The 23386-nt window shown below is 37.4% G+C and overlaps 1 protein-coding gene across 2 annotated transcripts in view; it reads left to right on the top strand.

Annotated features, from left to right (window-relative positions):
* The window catches only part of GRID2 (glutamate ionotropic receptor delta type subunit 2), a 699409-nt gene that overhangs the window by 549592 nt on the left and 126431 nt on the right, over positions 1–23386 (top strand). For both annotated transcript variants that reach the window (XM_050338709.1, XM_050338708.1), the window contains 2 exons: positions 5657–5854; positions 13066–13378. In XM_050338709.1, coding sequence (XP_050194666.1) covers positions 5657–5854; positions 13066–13378 — 511 coding nt within the window. The remainder of the gene's footprint in view (positions 1–5656; positions 5855–13065; positions 13379–23386) is intronic.

Here is a 23386-nt window from a genome sequence, read left to right as displayed (position 1 = left end):
TTAAAAACCTCCAGTGATGGTGACTCAACCATTTCCCTGGAAGGCCTTTTCCAATGTTTGACAACCTTTTCAGTGGAGAAATTTTTCCTAATATCCAGTGCAATCTGCCCCTGGCGCAATTTGAGGCCATTTCCTCTTGTTTCTTGGGAGAAGAGGCTGACACCCGCCTTGCCACAATGTCCTTTCAGGTCATTGTAGAGAGTGATAATGTCCCCCTGAGCCTCCTTTTCTCCAGGCTGAACAACCCTAGCTCTCTCAGCTGCTCCTCGTGGGACTTGTGCTCCAGACCCTTCACCAGTTCTGTTGCCCTTCTCTGGACATGCTCCAGCACCTCGATGTCTTTCTTGACGTGGGGGGCCCACACTGAACAGAGTATTCTTCCAAACATAGCAGAAGCATATAAGGTTCCAATATGTGCTGTAAATCCCAGCAGTGATCAGTTCCTCTGACCTCAAATGCAAGTAACTTTTTCTTCACTTAATATTTTCTGTATAGCCTTCTGGCTAGGAAGTTTTTCTGTCTGTGCTAAGGGACAAAGAGGATACATCTGAGCAGGAAAATAATTCAAAACATTCTGTTTTGCCTTTGCTTTTCCATTTATAAAGTACATTCTAGCATTTTTTTTTTTGGCATTTTTATAATTAGAGCAAGTATAAGACCCTCATAAATGAGTGCAGCAGAGCAGTGTGTCCTACCTCCATATAATTTGTATCCTAAAATAAGTATCAACTTAAAGCTGTAGAATTGACCCTCATAATTGCAGAGAAAATCTGCATTGTTGCCCATTCAGTAATCTCCTAATGAAGTGCCATACACATAAAATCATTAACAGTTGGGCTAAGACCAACACTTTATTGTAAACAGGCCAATGAATTCAACTTTTTGTTCTTCTCATGTATTCATTTGGGGTGTTGTGATGCTTTTTCTGTTCTTTCAAAAAAGTTTTCTCTAAGTGTCAAAAAGAGAGAATCTATACAAAAACACTGAACCGCCTTTCAGTGAGGAATTAAAAGATTACTATTAAAACTTGGAATTTAGAGTCAGTATTCTAGTGGCTAAAAATCATCACAAATAGAGAGATTGGATTTAGGGATATAATTTACACTACATGTAAGTTGTCCCTGAACTCCTGAAAAGCAATCATTCTCTTGTTCTCCCTTCCTGCCTCCTCTAAGGCCCAAATTTATTGCTTGACTTTATCATCCACATCTGTACAACAGCTACAAACAAATGTTTCTCTTTGATTGTCTAATTAATTAACATAACCAAGTTAAACTCAGCCTAATTGTTCTTTTCTGCTATTTAGCTTCAGTATTGCTCCTTCTGTTTTCAAACATGAAGGTCTTCTCTGCCCAAAAGCTTTTCTGTTCTTTCTTATTTTTAACCTTATTAGGTGATCTAGTAAAGGTTATAAAAGGATTACTGCAGATCAGCTATTTTATCCAAATTATTAGGTATGTCTGAGAATTTCATCACACTAAATAAAAACTATATTTTGTACTTCTAATCTGAGATTCTTGAAGCACTAACAAACCTTGAATTACTTCATTTGTATATGCACCAAAACCTAACTCCTGAATAGGCAGAACTGTTAGCCCTTTTATCTTGTTGGAAAAAGCAACTAAGTGAAGAATTTACTTCTACTAAATCCAAGCTCTATACTATCAACCTCCAATTTCCACTAATAAGTTTAAAATAAACCAAAATAAATTCTCTACCATTTACTTCCCACTAGGTAAAGTTTAGGGCAGGGGTTGAGGGCTGGAGTTTGGACGTGTGATCTTCCTTATTGTGCCTATGTTTCCCTGCTATCAGTTCTCCCTGGACTAGGGCATTATAAAATCTCTGTTGTCCACTTGCAGCTTGACCCTGGCAAGAAGTCCTTTCAGGATTAAGACTCTTCTCTCCCTGGGCCTAGACACCTCATTTTTGGATGCCACCTTCCTTTGTTCTTTCTTCTTCATGCTTTCCACTGTTGGTTTTCCTGCTCTTACACTCATGGATCACCAGAGCATAGATACATATGTAAGAACAAATGTGTTAATGAATTAAAATAAGATAGTGGGAAAACAGTCTATGGTTAAAGCATTTGTCCCTGACCCATCATGCTTGGATTCACTTTCAGCTCTGCAAGTCATGAAATCTGTGCATTTCAGTTCTGCATGTAGGAAACAGTCGTAATAACTCTTCTTACTCAACAAATAGTTCAGATATAAGCCCTAATTTCTGAAATGTGTTCAAATAATATTGTGATGAATATCTGAAAATAGGTTTGGGGAAGATGTCTGAGCTGCTTAACCATTCCTGATACCATAAAGAGTATATTATTTGTGTATTCCCTCTCTTCTGCTTTTGCACTCTTACTCCAACACTTGTCCTGGCTCTGACATTTGTCTGGACCAACTCACCTGACAAAAACTGAGTATTCATCATGGCTGAGTAGTAGAATTACTTGAATAAAAAAGCCAACCATCAGCTGAGCTAGAATATAGCTAGCTGCTCACATGGGAGGAGCATGTTAAATTATATCAGTCTTAATATGTAGCATGTTGTTAACCTGTGTCAGTCTTAATGTATGACTTCTTCCTTGGAACGTGTAATAATAAGCAAATGAATGGAGACAAACATTTTCTTGAGCTACTTCTCCAAAGTACTTGTACTATCATGTGATCTTTCCCAATACTTTCCCTTTTTTTATGTCATGTTACCTTAGTCTTGGGTCTGCCTTTAGCCTTCCTAAGATGTGCTAGTCTGCTAGCATTTTGCAGTTTCTCTTGCTCAGGGGGCACAATCACCTCTGAAATCCACCTCTGTCCTCTTACAGCTGTAAAAGGCAATATGCACAACCTCATCCAGTATAAACTTTACCTGTTTCCCGCTGACTTGCATTTTGCTGAAGGTAGTGTTGGCTGTGGAGTGCCTAGCTGTCCACGAGGGTTAACCCACAATACTGCGTAAAATCCATCGAGTCTTAAACCCATCCCCCTCTGTGTCAGGGCAGAACAGCTTAGTTCCCAAGAAGAAACCAGACAGTGATAACTGTGGAGCTATGTGAGAAGGAGCCCTTACCACTGACCTAGTAGTGCTGCGTTCAGTTGACAAGGAGGCGTGTTGGAGGTGAAGCTGAACAAAAGTAGCTCCTTCTTAGAGGATCTCCACTGATGTTGGATACAAAACCATCCCCTAAATATATCAGATGCCTGTGGGGTCCAGTGAGTCAGATCATCCATCTTGTAAAACTGTAGGAGCTCTCACAGTACCTTTCCAGTGCAAAAAAAAAGAGGAAATTGGAATAGTTTCGGCCTGTAGCATTTGTGGGGGGAAAATCAAGACAAATATTTTTGTCCTCTTTGGATGCCTTCTGAGAAACATAAATAATTACAAAGAAAAAAATCATAGCAGCAGATTGGTTTGGTTTTGTTTTGAATATGATTAAATAGTTTTCTCCTCCAGGCTTCAACAGAAATTGGGAAATAAGTTGCTTTGCATAAAGTTTATTGACTATTTATATTTCATTAAATATATAGAATACTGGACACTGGGGTTTTTTTGTAAATCTCCCAACAACAAACTATATTACATAGTTTAATAAACGACTGTATTAGTTGTGGCAAAGTGCATTTTAAATAGGGTTTTATATCAATAAAATGAGCAATTGCTTTTTAACTAACTGAAGAGAAAATCAGTTTATGAGCAACTATTTTCTAAATAACTTAGAAGTGATAAAAATTAATCCTTTCTAATATGAAAATTATCAACTTCTGAAACACCCTTTGTATACAAATCTTTAGAATTTTGTGCATAATGTGTTTAGATTTATAAACTACCATACTTATTTTCTGCAGAAACATTTCTTTCATTAATTTTGAATCTGTATTTATGGAATAACTCATTCAGGTGATCAGCAAAGCTGAATGTACTCCATGTTTTATTTAAGAGAAGCTTTCATCAACTTAGTCTCAATTCCTTCAATGTTCCTAGAACATGGGCACTGGAAAAATTAAAAAATCATTTGCATTTGCTCTCCTTCATTTTCAGTTTATTTCAATGATCTTGGATAATATGAAAGAAAGAAATTTTATCTGACAACTAGGAAATAATAACTTGATACAGTCAAACCTTCTGGTTTTTTGTTTGTTGGTTGGTTTTTTTTTTTTGTCATGGGTGGGGGTTGGTTGGTTGGTTTGGGATTTGTTTGGGGTTTGTGGTTGGTTTGGTTTTTTTTTTATTTCCTGCAGTCAAAAAAGAACATCCTGCCAGAGCAGTCTTATTCTGAGAACATCCTACCTGCAATTCAGCGATACCTCTTCCTATAGAAGGACATTCCAACAAACTAAAAATATTAGTGAGTTATAGTATTAGTGAAAAATTTGTGAAAAGTACTTTGGCCTCAAAGTCATCAACAGAGATGATTAGTAGAGTAATAAAGAAATAAATAATTTAAACACCAACAAAAATGTCGCTTGAGATACAACTAAAGTTTGGGCCACAAATACTACAAAAAATGGATTCTGTTTCCTTCTGTATGTTTGTGGGTTTTGCAGACTAAAGTGGTCAAGGAGTGATTTCATGTATTTGTCCTGGACAAGCCATGACAAGTTGGAACTAATTTTTATGCACCTCAGAATAGATGTTTCTGATAAACGATACAAAATTACAGCACCATGTAAAGAATTAAAAGGATTAAATGTAGCATATTTTTTAAAAAAACCCAAACACCTAAGTGTTACAGTGCCTTCATTCTTCTGGAGAAGATTCAATACTTTTACTCTGCTTAGATCAGATGTGTTTTCAGAGAAAATAAAGAACAAACAAAAGTGAAATTCACCCATGGCAAATTTATGTTTTTGCACTTAGAAATATGATCTCTTTTTGTGTATCATTTTAAAAAGAAGTGAAGGAGAATGTCTAGGGATAATTATACAATAGGAAGAATAACAGAGTGGGGGAAATTCTCTCAGAAATATTAATAACAAAATAGAGAAAACTTTTACAGATCTTGAGAAAAATAAAAAGAAAAGTGTGTTGTTTGGAAATCTGACAAACAAATTACAGCTATCAGTATCTATTTGTATCCTTTATTATGGTCATTCTTAGAGATAAACTTGGGTCCCAGAAGTGACTGTCCCTAAACTAATCAAATGGATTCTCTTTGGATAGAACTGTTTAAAGTCAGCTGGCTTATATTCCGATTACAGTAGAAGGACAAGAGCGATGTCCTTCTGTATTTCCGTTTTGACATGGTTTTCATTCCTTGGAACATGAATTAGTGGTTGTGCTAGATACAGTGTTTGCCCAGCCAGTGGAAGATGGCAGCGCTGTAGAATCCTCCTTATTTATGGCCCGACATCGAGTGTATGTCTGTCCTGCCAACTGTAAGTGTGGTCAGAAGGCATTACAAAAAAGCATTTCAGTCGTAAAGTTACAGCAGAAGGTTTACTTCTGAAATACGTAATAGAGAATAAAATTTCTCTCTTGAAGTACATCCATAACAAAGTAAAATTTCACAAAATGCGAGCAGCACTGCTAACAATGTGTTGTAGGAAAGTTTTGTGTAAACGGTATTCAAATATTCTTTAGTTGAAAAAAACCCTCAGCACCCAAATGTGGCATGTAATTGCTTTATTAACAGTTTCCGCCTTTGTTTTCTGTTTAGGAAGAGCCCTTTGTCATGGTGTCTGAAAATGTTCTGGGAAAACCTAAGAAGTATCAGGGCTTCTCAATAGACGTGTTGGAAGCCTTGGCTACTTACCTCGGCTTTAAGTATGAAATTTATGTTGCACCAGATCACAAGTATGGGAGTCCTCAGGATGACGGGTCATGGAACGGACTGATAGGAGAACTGGTATTTAAGGTAAGGCTATTAATAACTTTCTAAGTAAGGTCATGTGATAAAGCTAAGCAAGACATGGTATATTATGTTTCTATCAGCCATTGACAGCTGAGTCATTGATTGCATTTTGTACCTTGCGTGTTGCCAGCACTTCACAGTGTCCACTGAGCAGTAAAGAAAAAGCTGGAAATAGCACATGCTATTAACTGTTTAAGAATCAGGGCAATCTCTTTTTATCCAAACAAAGTAAAATATAAATGCAGTCAAATAATGGGATGCACAGCATCCTAATTAATTTGGCAAGACTTAACACAAATGAGTTGAAGAGGCTGTTCAAAAGAGGAAGAATTGGTGTTGCAGTAATTAGCAATAAGTTACATAAATAATGCATAACACTTAGAAAAATGTTGGGGTGATGAATACATAAAGTATATAATCAACAGAAAATGTTTTATTGATGTATAATAACACATTATTTAGATGTATGAATCAAGAGTAATATATTCTCTATTCTGTCATTAATAAACCATTTAGTATACTTAATTTTACATTAAATATTCAATATTATGTCACAAATAAATTAAATCAAATTCATAAGCAATATTTTTCCTTTCTTTTTCCCCACACCTCACATCCTATCTGCTTGCAGTTTCTCTCATTGAGAGAGAAAAGGCTAGGCAGATTATATTCTGCTGGTGCCTCATTTGTACCATGAATATATGTATTCTATTTGTTCTTCGTTAACACAGAGAGGCAGCTTTTACAGCTATAGAGACCTATACTTGTTGTGTTTCTTTGAATAACTGGAGTAGATATTCATGTAAGTAACTCTCACATTCGTTGTAGAAGTGTTTTTCCAAACCTGCAGGCAGAGTTAAATTGATAAGCACAACAAATGCTAAGGAGTAAAATGGTCAGATACAGGACCTAATCATTAAATACTTCATCTGAAAGTTAGCAAAATGCTGGAAAACAAGTCTTGCAGAAAAGGAAAAAAAAATATATTAAAAAAGGGGAAAAAAAGAAAAAAGGAAAAAAAGGAAGAAAAAAAAAAAGAAAAAATATTATCCCTATGGGTTGAAAATTAATGATAAGTTTAACCTATTCTGCCGTCCTGAGCAGCAGGAATCTTTACCCCTAGCACATTTCATACATCTATACTGTAGTAATAAACTTAGTTTGCCATCTCCCTATGTTCTTATGAAGCTGGAAGGTGGAATTGTGTAATTGTGTAGACAGTAAGCTGGAAACACTTATATTTTTCTTCATCTTCTAAACTTCAACAACAAAAAATCCCTCATTTAATTAGGAGATGTAAACCACAATTGCCCGTTGATTTATTTTTAACCATTTTTTTCTGCTCCTAAATCTGATGTTCTACTACCCCCTGCTCTCTACAGTACTCAGCAGGTCACTGGATAACACAAGCTAGAGGGGTCTTAGTCCTAGATAACTCTGGAAATGGAAATGGACCTAGAATATTTTTTTATTTATTTGCAATGAATGATTGACAAGGCAGAACTCATAACAACTGAAATGGCTGACTGGAAAAATACGTATGGCATTCTTGTCTCCTTGGTAGGTAGGGGGACAAGCTAGTAGCTTACTTAAGGTGATCTTACCCAGATCTGTAAATTGATGTCATGAGTGCAAGAGATTAACCAGTCTGGTCTGATTTTGCTGTATATGAGTCTTAATGAATATGCAATCTTTCTGTACAATTAAAAAGCATGAAGAGTTAATGGAACTGCATTTGGAATTCAAAAAACATGTTTTCCCAAAACTATGTCATTGTATCATTTTTCATCTTCCTTATCCTTAGAGAATTAATTAACAGTAAAGTTCACTGTGTCCTTCTCTCCCATTCTCTGTCCCTCTAAAGGCAAAAGAGAACCTCTGGGCGAGCAGCCAGTGTATATCTACCCCTTACCAAGTGCAAGCTGTTCTTTAAAGGCGGCTTTCTTATTTACTGTGAACTGAGTTCTGCTTCCAGAACTCTAATATCTATCTGCTTGGCAACTTTATAAGGGGAAGCAAAAGAGCAGAGAATAGTTTTAAGTTAAAGGTCTAACCTGCTTGAAGCACAGTGTTTCCTTGTTTTCCCAACCAAGATAGTCTGGCCAACAAGTAGAGGAATTTCAGAAACAGTGGGAGTGCTCTTTGCCTGTTAGTGTGTCAGCCAGAAATGAGTTCTGCAAAAGAACAAGTCTCACTCAAGGTAATGGCAAATAGCTGCCTTCTCTTTTTGTGCATAGAATCATAGAACCTTTCTTCAGATCAGAAAAGACCTTTAAGATCATCCAGTCCCACTGTTAACCCAGCACTGCCAAGTCCACGCCGAAACCACGTCCCAAAGTGCCACACCTACTTGTCTTTTAAACACCTCCAGGGAGGGTGACTCAACCACTTCCCAGGGCAGCCTGTTCCAATGTTTGGTCTCCTTTTCAGTGAATAAAGTTTTCCTAATACCCAATCTAAACCTACCCTAGTACAGCTTGAGGCCATTTTCTTTTGTCCTATTGCTTGTTACTTGAGAGAAGATCGACCTCCACCTTACTACGACCTCCTTTCAGGTGCTTTAGAGGGCAACTCATTGAGAAGGGTGTCTGTGGCCACTACAGAAGATGTGGCATGAAATAGCAGTTTCTGTAGCAAGCACATGATTTCTGTGTTCAAGGTCAATAAATGCTCTTTGCATTAACCATATTCAGCCTGCAGCAGTCCCTGGGGTCAGTGAGAGCAGTCCCAGGCTGATCTTGTTTGCAGCAGCCCTGCTTGAGTTGGATGGCAGGGTAGAAGCCCAGCTGTGCCAAGTACATGCCCTGTGTCTACAGCGGGCTTTGCAGACATGATATTACGCCAAGTTCACTCTGTTTCAGATTGGAAGACAAGGTTTCTGTTGGCTGTTAAAATAGGAGCTGGAATCAGCAGACAAAGCAACTGGTCTTTAATTTGCACTTAAAAACTGATTCAAGCCTTTCCTCCTTAGACTGTCAAGACCAGTATTAGGTACAGACTTGGTCCATACACCTTTTCTTGTCAAAATAAACTGAATGTAGCCATGCTATGTAAAGCTTTCTGTTTGCTAAGCATCTGAACCAGGTGGTCTTCAGAGAATAAATGCTGTTTGAGAGAAGCATGTGGTGCTCTTGTCCCTCTACTGTCAAATGACCAGGGCTCTCACTGCATCCTCTAGAGCTTCATCTCACCAACAGAATTAGCTCAGAGAGCAGCAGCTTTTTGTGGAGAGGCTAAAACCATCTCAAAGGAGCAGCACTTTACCACAAATCTTTCTGTTACTGTTAATTATCTTGTGTCTTTTCACAGTAATTCCTTTAGTTGCCCTCTCTCCACATTGCCTGAGGGATAAGCCTGTGTGACAGGCAAGAGAAGTGGCTGATGTAACTTCTGGGAAAGAACAGTAGGCTTTCCAGCATGACTCTGGACTTTCTACATTTCACCATGCTACCTTGATTGATAGGATTTTTTTTCCAAGGAGGAGCCCTCAGGAAGCAAGCAGCATAGGGAAAACTTCCCAATTCCACTTAGGTCCACAAAAAAAAAAAAAAAAAAAAAAAGGTGCCAAGTAGAGGCTCTTATTCTATTGCACCTTACTAAGGGGAGTAGCATAAGAAGGAAGCAAGCATACAGAGAGGACAAAGTGAGAAGAAAAAAGTAATAGCTGAGTAAAAGCACTTTTATTTGGATGTATGTGTGTTAACTTGAGTAATGGTGTCTCTCTGATTAGTTTTTGCATGTCCATATTAATAACTGTGTAACATGTGGGACTGTGGTTTATTGCTTCTAGCACTTGTTGAAACTTGATTTAAATTGAAAATGGATAAAATGAAGGGCCTCACAGGAGAAATTTAGAGTAGATTCATTTATTTTCCCTGTTCTTGATCATGAATTACAGGAATCATCAGAAGATTGTTTTCCATGTGTATGAGATATGCTTGCTTAAGCAGCAGCTTGGGGACATTTTAGGAATTTCTAGGCTTTGCTGATAAGCTGGTTCTGTGACACCAGTAACAATGCTATCAGACCCATTTGGTCATTTCTTTTGGATTTTCTGATTCTGGTGATGTTGCTCTACAATGGCCTCAGGAGAACTGCTGCTAAGGAAGGTAAATATAAATTCCTAAGCAGGTCACGCGGAGCAAAACTGTGCCCTCTGCTGTTTTTTCAGTGAGTTTCAGAAGTCATAGTTTCATTCATGATAAACGTGTAAGACATATGATAGTTGGTTGATTTTGGCACTGCAAAAACCTAGTGAGTGAAAAGCTATACATGTTTATAATTCAGATTGGCAGGTTTATATCTAAATATTGACATAATTGCATGCATTTGCCTTTCTATCTCAGAAGCACTAAGTGAACTTTTACTTCTTCAAACTGATGTCTTCTCTGATCCAATGTGACATGGTAATGACAAGCATTTAATTTTTTTTTCATCTTCCAATTTTGAAACAAGTTGACAGGATCTATATGTAATCAAGAATGCTTCCTGTCAGTAAATCAAACATCAAGTGAAACTTAAGCTTGGTTTTGTGCTAAACATATAGTTTTCTGGTAAACTGCTGTTTATGATCCAATTTAGTAAGTTAAGAATATGAGTAGTCATATTTCAGTGTAGCCTTTTTTTTTTTTTTAACAGCTTAACACAGGAGTACTCAGTAGTATTGAGGAGTACTCTCTTTCAGTTTGGAGCCATTCCCCCTCGTCCTGCCACCCCATCTTTCTTGTAGGTTCCCTTCAGATACTGGAAGGCTGCAAGTAGGTTATCTCAAAGTCTTAATTATACATATTACATATAAAGTAACAAGACATAGTTATATCATGTTTGTTGCTGCAGTATAACAAAGGAAATGCAACATTTCCATTAGACCAATATTGTTCCACTGTCGTTGCTGGCTGATAACCAGAGTGGAACCATAATGCCAGGGAATGTAGAGAGACTGCTTCCCAGAGATGCAAATTAGAAGTAGTATTTCCATAAATAGCGTATGCTCTGTTTTTTTCATACAATGATTGTCAATGTCTTTTATGGGGAAAAATATGTTTCAAGGTGGGGGGAAGCAGAAAAAAATTCTCTTAGTCATACAGTAAACTATTATTTGGTAAAAATATCTTGTGTATGTTGCTTTTCAGTGGAGAATCTTTAGGCATCTTACAACAATGCAACTTGAATTAGTAACTCACAATGATCTCGTGCAGTAGGGAAGTATTTTAGTAACATGCTGATAATTGATAGCCCAGATAAACTTAAGGAGCAGAGGCTAAGTCTAGGACTTTTTGTTTCCATGTGTCCTCTTTTAACCCCGAATTCCCATTTTGCTTTTTGATATACGTTCAGGGGAAAAAACCCAAACCAATGCTATTCATTAAATACAATAATAACTTCCTGTTTGACAACTATTGGACTTTTACATTTGTAAATTATTTTAAAATATACTTATAGTCACAGTTGTGGAAAACAGTCCAAATGCTGACTGCTTTGTGTTTTCTCACTGGAGCTTGGACTTGGCTGTTAGCAGATACTGTGAATCACTAGTCACTCATTGACCAGAAGTTCTCTCATGAGAGGATAGAGAGACCCTGTCATGGTCTTGCTCTGGGTTAATTTGCTTTCACACCCCCTACACAATAACCTGAATGTTTCCATGGACAATTCTAATTACTGACTGAGTTTGCTGCTGCCCATGAGCAAAGGACAGTTAAATCATCACTCACAAAAATGTGTTAGGAAGAGACATGAAATGACTTCATGAAGCCATGCTTTCAGCTGTGCTCACCAGTACAACTCCACTTATGACATTTATAACACACAAATTAAAGCTGAGGCTCTAATTCATAGCTTTTAAGCAAATCAATATTTTCAAACACTTTCTGCTCCATATCATCAGGCCTCCAGCTATCTCCTGCCACTTTCTCAATCCAATGAACAATCAATATAAACTTAAATTAACATCATTTAAACTGAAATCTTAACTGCACTGTGATTAGAAGTATGTTTTTACTGTGGGTTGCAGAGTGTTTTGCACATCAAATCACATTTGTTTTAAAACAGCCCTCTTGATTTACAAATTTTTCTAATCAGTTTCAACCGCCATACCTTCCCACTTAGTATTTCACATCACATTTCTAAGGAACTGGTAATCTCTGTCTTCTTTGGGCAAGAGGAAAGAAATTCAGGAGAGTTAATAAAATTTGACTTTCAAGCCTCTGTGCTCTCCTCACCCCCTTCCAAAGGACCACACTGCTTTAGGCAGAACAAAAAGGGACTAAATCACAGTAGTAGGAGTTTAAATATTTTAAGTACTCTTTTTCATATTAAAATACCTAGAATTCACAGTCTTATTGCTCAGTATTTGAGCTTTTTAAAATGGTGTCCATGTGTCTGCTTTAAATAACCTTTCTTGTTTTCACTGCAGTTCTAATTGTACACATGAAAAGTAAAGTAGCACCTGCTGTAATTGTGGCTGATGTCTCTGGAGATCTAATACATGCTGTGAAATACTATGATTAGATCAAGGAATATTACTCATTCTCTTTTCATTAGAAATAGATTCTTTAAATTACACAAAAATGTGAGCGGCACAAAGCAAGTCCAAGGTAGCTACGGAACAGATTGGCATTGCTAGAGAAATTGCTTGTCAGGAGGATATAGAGGAATAACTACTAAAGGAACTGCATGCAGTATCTGCTCTTCTGCACTTTAGACTTTGCAGACAAAATTGATGTTTTACAGAATTTCAAGTGCTTTTAGTGTAGTAGCCTTCTGTCGTGATCATCAGATCATCAAAATATTGGATACAATATGGCTTTATCAAGCAACTGATTTCCTCTCACTGGGTCTGCTACACACAAAATCTGCCTTTTGCAGCAATTGCATTGATGGCTTTAGTAAGCCACAGTGGCAAAAATGACCAGAGGTAGATTTCTTTCATGTATTACATGTATTTGTAGTATTTTGATTTCTTGGAAAATAAAAACATGGAGAGCTGATGTGCCAGAGTCCACCAAGTGAGGTTTGCTTGCAAAAACCAAGAGACATGGTATATTTACTCTGTTCAAGCCTTAGTCATATTTCTGAGCTCACATATATGATGCTGAGGACGTTGGTCTTGGCATCTGCTTCTCCATAAATTTAGCTGCTATAAATCACAGAGGAACAAATGATCTTTTCTGTAGCTCCTATTTATGCATGTTGTTCTCTCTCCCTCTCCTCAGAGAGCTGATATAGGGATCTCTGCCCTAACCATCACCCCCGACAGGGAAAATGTGGTGGACTTCACAACACGTTACATGGACTACTCGGTTGGCGTGCTGCTTCGGAAGGCAGAGAAGACAGTCGACATGTTTGCCTGCTTGGCACCGTTTGACCTCTCCCTGTGGGCATGCATTGCTGGCACCGTGCTCTTAGTAGGGCTACTGGTCTACCTCTTGAACTGGCTCAACCCCCCACGCCTTCAGATGGGATCCATGACATCTACAACTCTCTACAACTCCATGTGGTTTGTGTATGGATCCTTTGTGCAACAAGGTAAGAGACAGAAGGAGACCTTGCCTCCAAGAGAAAACCTATATACCCTCCCCATTGCTATAGAGACCTTCCTTTTTCCCATCTCCCTCCCACAGCCCACAAGGAACGGGAACACTTGTGCTAAAAGGTTTCCTAGATATTTGACTGCCCAAGTGTGGGAATCATGAGAGGTTCAGAGCACTAGTACTGAGTGTTAGCTTGTTGTGATTTGTTGTTGTGTGATTAAAGTGATATTTCTCTGTGTAAAAAAAGAAAAAGTATTTCTTGCCATCCACTGGAGAATTATTCATTGATAATGAGTGCTATGTTCTTACACAGTCAGATAGAAAATGCTAGGATTGGATTTTGAACTAGACTAGTCACCATTGCTAAATGGTCTGATTGTACCTGATATTCTTTCATCACGCTTCTGATTTATTTAAATTTTCTTGTATAATGTTTAGACTCCAGCTTCTCTGGCCTTCCTGACTGCTTTCTCTATCCTCTCTAGCATCTGGTGTAGCTCAGGGTGTTCCCCAATTCTGCTTATATTCCCAAGTCCTCACAATCTACTTCTGGCAGAGTTTTAAACATGCATCCTAAATACATCAGGGACTACAGATCTTGGCTGGGTATATACTACTTAGAATTCTGGTCTACAAGTTAGGGTTGTAATGCAAAATGGAATAAGAAAACACCACTTAATATAAAAACAAAGAAGGTTTAGATAATAAACCTTGACAACAAAACAGAACTAATACCTTCTGGTTTATCCGTGTAATTGTTCGCCAGTCACTACTGGCGCTGCAGGTACACCTATTTGTAATTGCACAGAGCATCTGCTCTACAAAGAGTCATGGCCACTGCAGCTTCAAAACTCCCAGATTATTTTTTGGATTTTAACATGAATTTGGATGGAATGGTAAAGGTAAAGGTATCATATTTATGTAACACTGGCAACATGTAACTTAGAATTACATTGTTCTCTGTTAGAAACAATCAGATGACATCCATAAAAGCTAAAGGTATCCATGAAAATCAAGTATGAAACTTCTAAAAGGGGAAAAAAGCTAAATTAATGTCACTGTCCAAAGAAAGGAAGAAAAGCTGAAGCTGAGGCTTTTCACAAGAGGTGTAATTTTGAACACATAAACCTAGAGACATAACTTTTAAAATTATCACTTGCATTCTTGCATTGAGCAGTGATGACCAGCTGAGGAAAGCCGAAGAGATTGTTTCATGTTTGTTGTGATTTTTTTTTTTTTTAATAAAACCAAAAACTTCAGAGCCAACTGAGAGCTACAGAAGTTTTTTGAATGTGTGTGGGTGGGTTTATAAAGTTTTCTTTCTGTCCAAAATATTCCCAGTGTAACTGTTTAGGGAATCCAACTGCGAGACAGCAGTTGTTCCGTTACAGAACGAGACTCATTACATCTGTCTTCCTGTTAGGTTACTAATTGTGAATTAGTTTCTTTATTGCATGGATGCAAGTCATTTTATATAGGTTTATTAGCCTCAGCATCCCTGCTGTAATCCCAACATTAGTCCCTAAAAGCTTTATAGGAGACTGCCCAGCAAAGGTTTAAAGGAGGCAAAGCTAGTTTAATCACACGCTTCAGTCTGAGCAGTTCCTATCAGAATTGTTTAGCCTTATGTTTATCCTGTGTTGCTTGGTGTCCTGATGTCACCTAAGTCATAGATCCAGACTAGTAGCCCATAAGGGAGCCTCCAATACATTCTCAGTTAGCTTATGAAGAAAAGGGGGTTTTGAGCAGTCAATGAAAAGGGAGGGCTTAGAGGGGAGCCTTGAAGTTGAGGAAGAAGTTAGATAAAAGTGGGATTAGGTGACCAAAAAAAAGCAGAATTCAATAGAAAAGGGAAATAAAGGAAACAAAAGGAATTCATTTAAGAAGATCTGCATCCACTCCTTGTGATAAGAGGGACAGGAGATGCAACTCAGTATTATTAAAACCTGCTGGAGGTACATGGCATCTGGGAGCACAGAAACTGTTTTGGGACTTCAGAAAAAGAAATTCACAGAACTTGGAAGGTGAGAGTAATTATTTACAGAGAGAGAGAGATCTTACCATCCTACAGAGTGGATTTGAATCCATCTCTATAGAATCATAAGTCACTAGAATAATAAGTCACTAGAATAATAAGTCACTTGGCTCCTACTGAGTGAGGGAAAGCTATAGATGTATCTCTCCTGCAACATGCAGTACTGTCCTTAATTTTCTAGAAGGAAAATTGAAACACATTTAATAATCAATTGATATGAAAATATATGAAACTTACAGACTGATTTAAACATAAAAGCTCAGAAGATCTCAGAAATCCAAAGTAAAAGAGTAAGAGATCCATTTATAATGTCAGCCGGTATTTCACATTCAATTTGAATATAACAAAAACTATATTAGCTGAAGCATTATTGTTTACTAACCCTTGTGAATACAGACAAATGAAAGTAATTTTCATTGACAGGGTAACTGGCTATTGTGGTAATTTTGCCTCTGTTTTCACTCATCAGCTCTTTATTTAGCAAAAAAACTCTGCAGGTTTTATTTGTTTTGGAATAGCAAATCTGTTGCTATTAATTGTGATTGGCATATCTTAAGTGCAGCAGCATGGGACATTTCAAATACTGTCACGTTCACTTAAGAAGCCTTTCAGCTGCTGATTTAAAGCATGACAAGGTACTCATTTCTGTTATCAAAACATACCGCCAAAGATGCTTTTATATCCTGTGCTGACAGAAACAAAGCAGCATGAACCAAGGATTGCTAGTGCTTTGATAGTTCTGGATTCTTTGTTCAGAGCTAGCAAGCACTTTCTGGCATTATCTGCTCTTTCTTTCCTTTAGCGAGAGGAAAAATTTGCAAGCACACAGACTGGCTCCAGACCTGCCATGGCTCCAAAGACAAAAGAAGGCTCCACTTTGCAAAAATACAAACAATTCTTTAAGGAAACCCATAAGCTATTATGATTGAAATAAAAAGGATTTATTTTGCTCATTACTTCTGAAATACTTAAAGACTGCATATGTTACCAAATAGCTTTAGCTCAATGTGTCCCTTTTTATTTTTGTTCAGCCTTTACCCTGATGTCCTCTTCAAATTCTATTAACAAGTTTTAACCTTTTGCAATTTTTGAAACACCAGAGAAAAATACTGCATCATTGTCTATAGACAAAAGTCAACCCAGATCAATCCAATGGTTTTGAAGACAGGTCTATGATTACTGTCATACTCAATTGCAAAATTTAAGTATTTTAGTTGTTTCCTTAAAGGTAGACTGAAACCTAATGTCACTGCTACTTGTACCACTTAAACTCAGATCTTGAACTTGGCTTCCATATTTTCCCCTCATGTTTCAATGACCAATCTAGGTACCATTTTGAGACTCTGGTATTATAGATGCATGTTTTAAGTTGCACTTTATATTTGACATTCAATCATTACAGAGAGCAATCAAAATAACATACATTATTTTTGTACAATACATGTGATTTTTTTGATAGAAGAGACAATTTTGAGGATAAAGTCACAATGTAACTGGGGAGGCTCAATTAATATAAAAGTGTATTAACTGCAAAGTGGGATTTTTTTCTTATTCTGTACTCCAGCCCTTCACTTCAGGAAAAAAAAAATGGTGGCCAGTGCTTTGAAATGCTGTGGCTCACTACCCAATATACCCCACTGAATCTGAAATATACGGTGACCACTAAGAAGGCAGAGACTTTTAGGTGATCTTGGAGATGCTCCTGTGGATTATATTAGAAACAAATACTTCTGACTCTGAAGTAGTCATTCAGGCATCAGTAGTTCAGATAATATCTGTTATCTCCAAATTGTCTATTTATGTCTAAAGATGAAGAAAATTTGTAGATTCAGACTTTGGAGGTTTGCAGTTGTGTTGAAATTTGGTGTCACGGCTTCTGAAATTGTTCTTTTCCGATTGTTTATCCTACAAAACTAAGTGGTTTAAGCTCTATATTCCTCTTCTTTTGACAATTACCTTTTGTCAGTTGGACAGAAAGTGTTGTTACAGTTTCCTTTTCAAGTGGGTTTCCTATCTCTCTCCCTCTATATTTCCCCTTGGCTTCTCAAGCCCCTCCGCACAGGTTTTGTTCTCTGCCTGTCTCACGCTGCAGCTGGTGGTCAACATTACTGTAGCGTTATTCTACTTGGATATCACTCATTAACCCCACAGGTCCTGCTTCTCATGCTCTTCCCCATTGACCTAGCTCCTTCATAGGCTTCTGTTAATATATATTCAACAAAGTTAGCCAAAGAGAAGTGCAAAGTCCTGCCCCTGGGGAGGAACAACACCATGAACTGGTGCATGCTGTCTGAGAAGGCTGTTACTCAAAAGCTATCTGGACGTGATCATAGGCAAGCAGCTCTAGGTGGCCCTGCTTGGGAAGGATGTGTTTGGACAAGATGACTTTCAGAGGTCCCTTCCTACCTCAATGAGTCTGAGTGATACATCAATAATGATTTATTATGCAGTCTTTGCTCCAACTTTTGTGCTACTCTACAACCACATCTTGCCTTCTCTTCAGCCATGGTATTGTTGCTATTCCCTCAAATTTTGCCCTAACAAGAACTTGCCAATGTTGGGAACCTGCCATATGAACAGGGACCAAAGAACACTGTTGGAGAGGAAACTTGGGGTTTCTAAAACTTTACTGAAATCTTCATCAGTATTAACTGACTCAGCTCACTGCAATAGCAAAATTTAAACTTGCTGAGAAAATCTCCTGAAGGTTTTCTATTAGCTTCCTGTTATGGGCTCTTGTCATGAAATACTCTAGGGAGCTCTCTGCTCTCACCATTACTGGAGAAAATCAATGATTTAAGAAACAGAAGCTCAAGAAATAGTTATTCCCAACTCTTTTTGTATAATAGATTAGTTTTTGAGACAGGTGAAATGCTGCACAATTTTTTCCAAGAACTTGCAGAAGACTGTTCTAGAGGATTATATTTTAGAGGAGCCTCTCAAATTTGGCTTCAGAATACAGAGATAAGCTTACTTAGTTTAATAGAATTCACGTGAATGTAGGCAAACTAATGAAGAAAATTACAATGTTTTGTATTTAATATGAAAGACACAGCAAAAGACTTACTCTATCTCTTATCCCACTGTACTCATTTTGCTTTGAATTTTTCTGTAAGAGGAGGTATTTCTGAACTGGCCTAGCAGGATTTTAGATTATGCAGGTAAAGATGCAAGGCTCTATTTCGCTCGGAAATGTCTGTAAAAAAAGAGATCCAGGGAGATGATTTTTTCGTTTGTTTTTTTTGCTATAACAGGAAATATCTTTCAAATCACTGAATCATTCAAGATTTAATCACTTCTCTGTAATTGCAACAAAACAAACATTCATTATAATTTTATAAATAGAATTTGTCCATAGGATAATGTGTGCTTGAAGTATTGCCCAAAAAAGTACTATTTTCTTTAGAGATCTTAATACTCTTGCTTAACCTAGGAAAGTTATGAAATGGACTATATTAAAGAATCACTGGTGGACCATTTTTTTATCCTCTTATGTTTTGGTTTGTTTAAAATTCTGGTCACAACTGGAGCTTTTGATTGGTCATCAGTGATGTTAGTAATGGCCAATTATGTTCATAATGCCTGGTAAATGAGCAAATCTTACTGTTTGCCTTGCGTAAATTGCATTTCATAAGAGCAATAAAACAGACTCCAAGCCTTGGCAGTTCTCAGTCATTATAATACTTCTTGGATGGTTAGAGCCGCTCAGACTTCTGCCTTGTTCCTTGTATTACCACCCAAGGTGTGATATAATCCTCCTGAAATGCACTGCCTGGAGTCTGCTGTTGCTTAATAAATTACTCCATCTTGCTTATCTCGCTCTCGGCATATTCCCTATCAGCAGGAAACCATTATGCTGTAACAATTTTCTTAGCGACATTTTCTCTTAATTAACTGTACAACAATCTCTGTGTATTTAATATTCAGAGAAAAACTCTGAAATAATTTTTTAAAAATAGTGTTAGAAATCAAGTATATCTTCATATGTGTTATTTAATGGTGAAACCTGATTACTTTTAGTTTGGTTTAGTTTGTTTGTGTTTTTTTTTTTAATTTAGAAAATCAAAAAAGATCCAGTATAAAGACTTTAGGACTAAGACCCAATTCCTAATTTGAATTCTGCACCTGATCTGCTGGCTGACCATGGAAACTTTATTTAATATCTTAGCTATCTGTTGTCAGTTGTAAAATGGAGATATTACCCATCTTGGTTCATAAAAACATGTTTTATATCTTCTGATATAACGCAAAGCTTAAATGCCAGTCTCATTAATTAACAATTTTAATTGCTTCTTAAACCAATGGCAGCCTTGACATATTCCTGTAGCAAGGGGAACAGACTTGCTGAGCCTAAAATGCACAGCAATCAGCTGGGAGAAGGAAAGTCAGATACCAAACATTATAACTCCGCCTTTAAATATGAACCCCCCAAATTCTCATGTTATTATATTAAATCCAGGCTCACGTATCAGTAAGTATATGTACCTTCATACAGTCATCTCTCTGAAAGAGGTACTGCAGCCCTGGGGTGCCCAGGCTCCTTTTCTGCATCTCTCAATGGTTTGGCCAGTCCTCTTGGCAGCATCAAAAAATAGTAAATTTTGGCAGTTGAGTCCTCTGTCTCAAATGTGTCTGGAAACTACAAGTGATTGCTGGAGCTGACAGCATATACTGAAAGTTGTTACCATGTATACAGTACACATTTGTAAACCTTGGATGTAGCTTTATGTACGTTCAAAGGTTTATTGGATTGTCTCTTTTTGTAATTCCAAGGAATAACCATGTTCCAAGTTAAATGTTCAGTAGTGTGGGCATTTGTTTGCAACAACATGATATCACTTGTGTTAAACAACCAGGGGTTATGCTTGGATTTTCCCCTAATTTGAAGTTAAGATTCAGGCAGTCCTTAGAGGCATCTAAAATAATGCATTTCTATATCCTCTCTGCGCCTGGTTGCTTGAGTAATGGTGTCAGGTACATGAGGCAGTATATTTACAGATGTTGTGTCTGATACACCTTCTGTGAGGAGGTGGAGAATGGCTGGCAGTGTAAAAGCCCAAAAAACACCTTAATGCCCCGGGACTAGCTCCAAGCCTGATTAATTGACTGTGAGGAGGTAATGTCTGTCTGGCTATAGTATAAATGTTGATTAAGATCAAATGAGGCAAAAGGAAAGTAGAATCAGATGTCTGTGGCATCTGTCCATCATTCTGTGTTCTTTAGAAAGCATCCTAAGGCAAATATTTTACTCAGAACAGTTTCTAATAGTTATAATTTCTAATATTACTTTATGCTATAGTTGGGTAAAGAATGGATAAGTTAGATTCAGATTAAGTAACCAATTTTGACTTTTCAGGGTTCACCTTTGTATAATATACATTTCATTGAGGAAACATGGAAGTGCAATTTAGTCAGGAGCAGAGTGTTTCTTGCATAGAGGAGGATTGTAACCCTCATTTTTATCCTCAAAGACATTTAGACACTGAAGAGGCAAGCCTTACTTGTCCTGCTGTTTGATTTTCCTGCACTGAAGCTTATGCTTCAATTGGTAACCTTGGCTGTTTAAGATAGGCAAGAAGTGAGAAATTAGTTTTAACTTTATTAAAAATACTCCCCCTCTGCTTGGATGACAGCAGTTTCATCCACAACCCGATGAGCCTTTTTCAGCTGAGGACGTCCAAGCTACCAGATGAACATGAGTTTAGAAGGGAACCCATGGTAATTTTCTGTTGCTTTTCTGCTCCGTGGGGAGTCCCTCCTCTGCAACAGCTGTTCTATAGCTGTATCCACCCATATGGATCTTCTTTATAACACCAACTGGTGGGTAGGTGCCAGGAAAATTGCCTGAAAGCTCTAAAGACAGGAGTATCAAAGTGGTTTTCAAGCTGCTGACAGGAGAGTCTCCCTTGTTCAGCAGCTGAGGTTTTTTTTCCTCAGACCTATTGTAATAATAAATTTTTTATAAAAGGAGTAGACCAAAATTAATATTGAAAGGAAACAAATAATGGTACCAAATCTTTTTTTTTTTTCTTAACCAATCTATTCATTTTTCTGATTGTTGAGATGCAGGGCCAATCATAGCAAATATGGGAAAATGAGAGCTAAATGAGAGCTATTGGAGTTTTTATTTGTATTCCTTTTAATTTAGTCAGCTTCCCAGCATACAAATTAAGGGGATTACCTTCATTATGGCAGCACACTGGTGTAGGAACGTCCTGCTGCTTAATTTTTATTCTTCCATTCTCAATAGTGGAGGGAGAGATCTTAAAGTAGGGCTTTACTTTTTCAGTGCTTTTGGTGTTAGAGATGCGGTTGGGTTAAAAATGTGCAATACCTCACCTACTAGACAAAAAGTGGGATGAAGGAACATGTGTGGTTTTGACCGAAGAGTCTTCTTTACCCACACTAGGACAGAGTAAAGGTAACAATGAAGGGGAAAGAAAGTCTTCTGCAAACAGACTGTTAAGGAACAGTGATAATAAATCTGTTGAGTGGGGTGTTCGTTGTTCATGTCCAGATATACTTGCTAATAGAATATTTTTAGCTATAAGCATGTATTTCGTTTTTACAATGGCTTCTTTTATTTCTATATCCCCAAAGAGAAAAATCCTTGCTATCCTGTAAAGTCACCTTTGAAGTAGCTTTTCTCTTCTAAAAAATCTGAGTTGTGATCTTAAGTGGAGTGATAGCTGATTTGCAGTAAAAAGCAGGTTATTCACCTTTCAAACATAAGCATTTGTATTAATGATTTTCATCAATAAATGACATTATAGTATCGTTCTCTGTGAAACTTAAAAGGATGAGGTTTTCATTCTGTCCTCTGTTCACTATCATAATACTACTTTAGGTCATCTGAGTTTTACAGATCACTTTGATAGCAACATTACAGGATGTACCTGAAGTGGAATTTTAGTCTAAATTTTAAAACGTGTTATTTGGGAAAATAATTAGAACTCTTGTACTAGTGACGATTGAATTCTATAAGGTTAGGAGTTCATTGCAGAGAAGCACTCTCAAAATTAAAGGATAATTAGAATTAGTGACATGGAAACTGAACTAATGCATCCCAGATACCTGTGATTCATTTGCCTCTGAAGTAGTCAGGTGTCACTCTATGATGATGGATGCCTGGAAATCTTACAAGAACAGATTTGTAAAAAATTTCATAATTCTTTCAAAGTTCAAACAAAAACCTGTTGTTGAATATGTGATTTATTTTAAATTCCCTTCACCCCCAAAATCTCGGGGGTCACAGAATTATATAGAGGTAAAAAGATCATGGGGAAAAGTACCCGTCAAAAGACATGGAGGCCTTACTGGAATAACTGTTTGTCCTTATGGTCTCACTGCATTATTTTTTGGTTTGCTTGGTTCATAGTTGCTCATTGCCAGCCAAAGGAGACTCCCTCCCTCAAATTCATAATGTCCTCCCTGACAGGCTCTTAGCTAAAGCCACACTTTTATACTTCATTAATGACATTGTTTAGCTTAATGTTAATTTTATGTACAGATGGTCTGTTTTCAGTCCATTGTGCACAGTTCTTTTTTCTGTCCCTGAAGGTATTATGTATAAACTGTCAGTAGTCTATGAAAAGACCACCACTATGCAAACTGTATGTGACAGTGAGTTTCTTAGCCACTTGTGAATACATATCACAGATGATAATTGTTGTTCATTGTTTGAGGCTTCAGAGCATTTGAATGCAGCCATCAGTAATTGAGAGATTGGGTCTCAGCATCTCTTGAAATCTAATCTAAATGTTGTCCGTGTGCAAGGTTATTTGTTAAGATCCAGTGCCAATATCCTGTAAAATAATAGCCAGCATATATCACTTTGATGCATTCACAGTGGCTGCAAATAGTGCCTTTATATGAGCATGCAGTCAAGTGCAACCTTAAAAGCACATCTCACAGCACTGCAGAAGAGGATCCTCAGAAGCTCCTTATGCTTCCTACACATGCACATTG

This window comes from Myiozetetes cayanensis, unplaced genomic scaffold (genome assembly GCF_022539395.1).
Source record: "Myiozetetes cayanensis isolate MyiCay16 unplaced genomic scaffold, myiCay2020 scf7, whole genome shotgun sequence".
Classification (NCBI taxonomy): domain Eukaryota; kingdom Metazoa; phylum Chordata; class Aves; order Passeriformes; family Tyrannidae; genus Myiozetetes; species Myiozetetes cayanensis.
This window is presented reverse-complemented; position numbering and strand designations above follow the sequence as displayed.